This window comes from Geosmithia morbida (genome assembly GCF_012550715.1).
Source record: "Geosmithia morbida isolate 1262 chromosome Unknown scaffold_21, whole genome shotgun sequence".
In the NCBI taxonomy this organism is placed as follows: Eukaryota; Fungi; Ascomycota; class Sordariomycetes; order Hypocreales; family Bionectriaceae; genus Geosmithia; species Geosmithia morbida.
The window spans coordinates 30,701-32,684 of NW_023336208.1; the positions used below are offsets into that span (position 1 = coordinate 30,701).

At 51.3% G+C, this 1,984-nt stretch overlaps 1 protein-coding gene across 1 annotated transcript; it reads left to right on the plus strand.

Moving 5' to 3' along the window:
- Window positions 1-1,295: 1,295 nt before the first annotated feature.
- On the plus strand, window positions 1,296-1,971 carry GMORB2_4503 (uncharacterized protein; the record flags this gene model as incomplete). The annotated part of the gene is made up of 2 exons (XM_035466477.1): window positions 1,296-1,351; window positions 1,893-1,971. The coding sequence occupies 2 exons, from the start codon at window positions 1,296-1,298 to the stop codon at window positions 1,969-1,971; spliced, it is 135 nt and encodes a 44-aa protein (XP_035318246.1).
- Window positions 1,972-1,984: the final 13 nt, after the last annotated feature.

The window sequence follows — 1,984 nt, forward strand, 5'->3', positions numbered from 1 at the left end:
GGGTGGAAGTAAGTCGCATAGACTGCACGGATGATCTGAAGTGGTTTCCGCATGTCCCCGGTCCTTGGTGGTGAATTGCGACGAGACTGAACTGTTTTTTTTTCCTTCTTTTTTTTTTATATATATATGTATTTTTATCTTGTGTCCCTCTTGCCCTGCCACATTGTGCGCAGAGCGCGCGCGTGCGCCCGAGTCATTTTGCGACTCGCCGTTTCACCATCAACCGCGCGAGGACAGAAGAAGAAGAGAAGGATTCATATTGATAAATGAGAGAGAGGAGAGGTCATGTCCTCTGGTGCGAGTCATATGTCGAACGTGTTGAAACGATTCGGTTCGTTCAGGCGCAAGAGATAGATAGATAGAGAGAGAGAGAGAGAGAGAGAGGATCCTCCTCAAACGAACGGAACTCATCCCCGCGCCACGCAATCAACGCCCGACCCATTTCTAGCCCCCCAGAGGGGACCCAAATGGCAGAGGGGTCCGAACCAAAGGGGGAGCCGAAGCAGCTCCGACCCTTCCAATTCGCCTCGTGACACCTCCCACTATCTAGTTCTCTTCCCTTTCTTCCCCCCCCCCCTTTCCTTTCCTTTCCTTTTCCTTTCCCTCTTGAAGCGAATTGTACGTAAAAAAAGGGTAGCATTCGAGAAGAGGGAAGAGGGGAGGGGGGGGGGGGGGGGGGGGGGGGGGGGGGGTGGACAGTTCGGCTCTATCCTAGTCGTACGAGTTATAGTAAGTTATAGTACACATGATATGTATTACAGGTAGTAATAATCATACTACCATTATGCCTTTCCCCTCTCTCCCCCCCTCAGCGCAAACCTGACTTGTCGCAAAGGGGAGGGGGAGCAGTACTAGACTATGGTTTGGTCGCATTCATTATTCTGAAATGTCCGACTGCGAGGCGAACGGAGTGAAGGGTTGTACTAGTAATGCGGATCGATACCGCAATGCATACTCGTACCAATTCACGGTCCTCTGGCATTTCCGTCTCAGGCAAGGGGGCGGGGGATGGCTTAGCGGTATGGTAGGTAGCGGGGGCAGTCGGTAGAGAATGAGGGTTCCATACGTGCAAATGATCAAAAGGCGCTGGGACAGGTGCTCTGGGGCGAGGCGCAATGACGGGTCCAATGATCCAATGATGGGCGCAACGAAGGGTTCTCGACGGCTCTCTCTTCCTCTCCTTCCCTCTCTCTCCTCCTCCTCGTCCAAGGTCCCATGTACTGACGATTACGAGTATATGAGCAAGAAGGGATGCGGGGATACAGGACACAACAGAACTCTGGCAGTCTCCGGATATGCGCCCAGATGGTTTGCGCTCGGCGCACGCGGGCGCATTGCGGTCCTGCGGATAGTAAGTAATAGTGCGACGCCTTGTCGCAAGATGCAGCCATGACGACGTCACATGGGCCAATGAAGCGCACAAGGTTGCGCACAGTCGCGCACAGTCGCACACAGTCGCACACAGTCGCGCACAGTACAAGTTTGTCGCATCATTCTCTCTCTCCTCCTCTCTCTCTCTCTCCCCATCGATCTCTCTCCATCGATATTACATCTTCTCTCTATCTTACTGTAGAGAAGATACATTATACACAAGATGGAATCGCGCGCAGACAGAAGCGAAGCGGTCTGGACTTGTCAGGCTGCCTAAGAAAGATATGAGGGTTATCCCGTCATGGATGTGCCCTCCCTTGATCAGGACCTACCCCGTACCGGTCCGTCTACTTACTTGTATTACTCGTACTTGCTGGCGTGCATCGTATCCCGTCGCACTAGACAGCATAAACACCTCATGATGACAGCAATAACAACAACAATAACAATAACAACAACAACAACAACAACAACAATAACAACAACAACAACAACAACAACAACAACAGCTACAGCTACAGCTACAACAACAGCTACGACAAAAACTGCTACAACTGCTACAACAAGGTCGCAGGTATGCGCACACGCACAAAACTATAACCAATAATCAAAA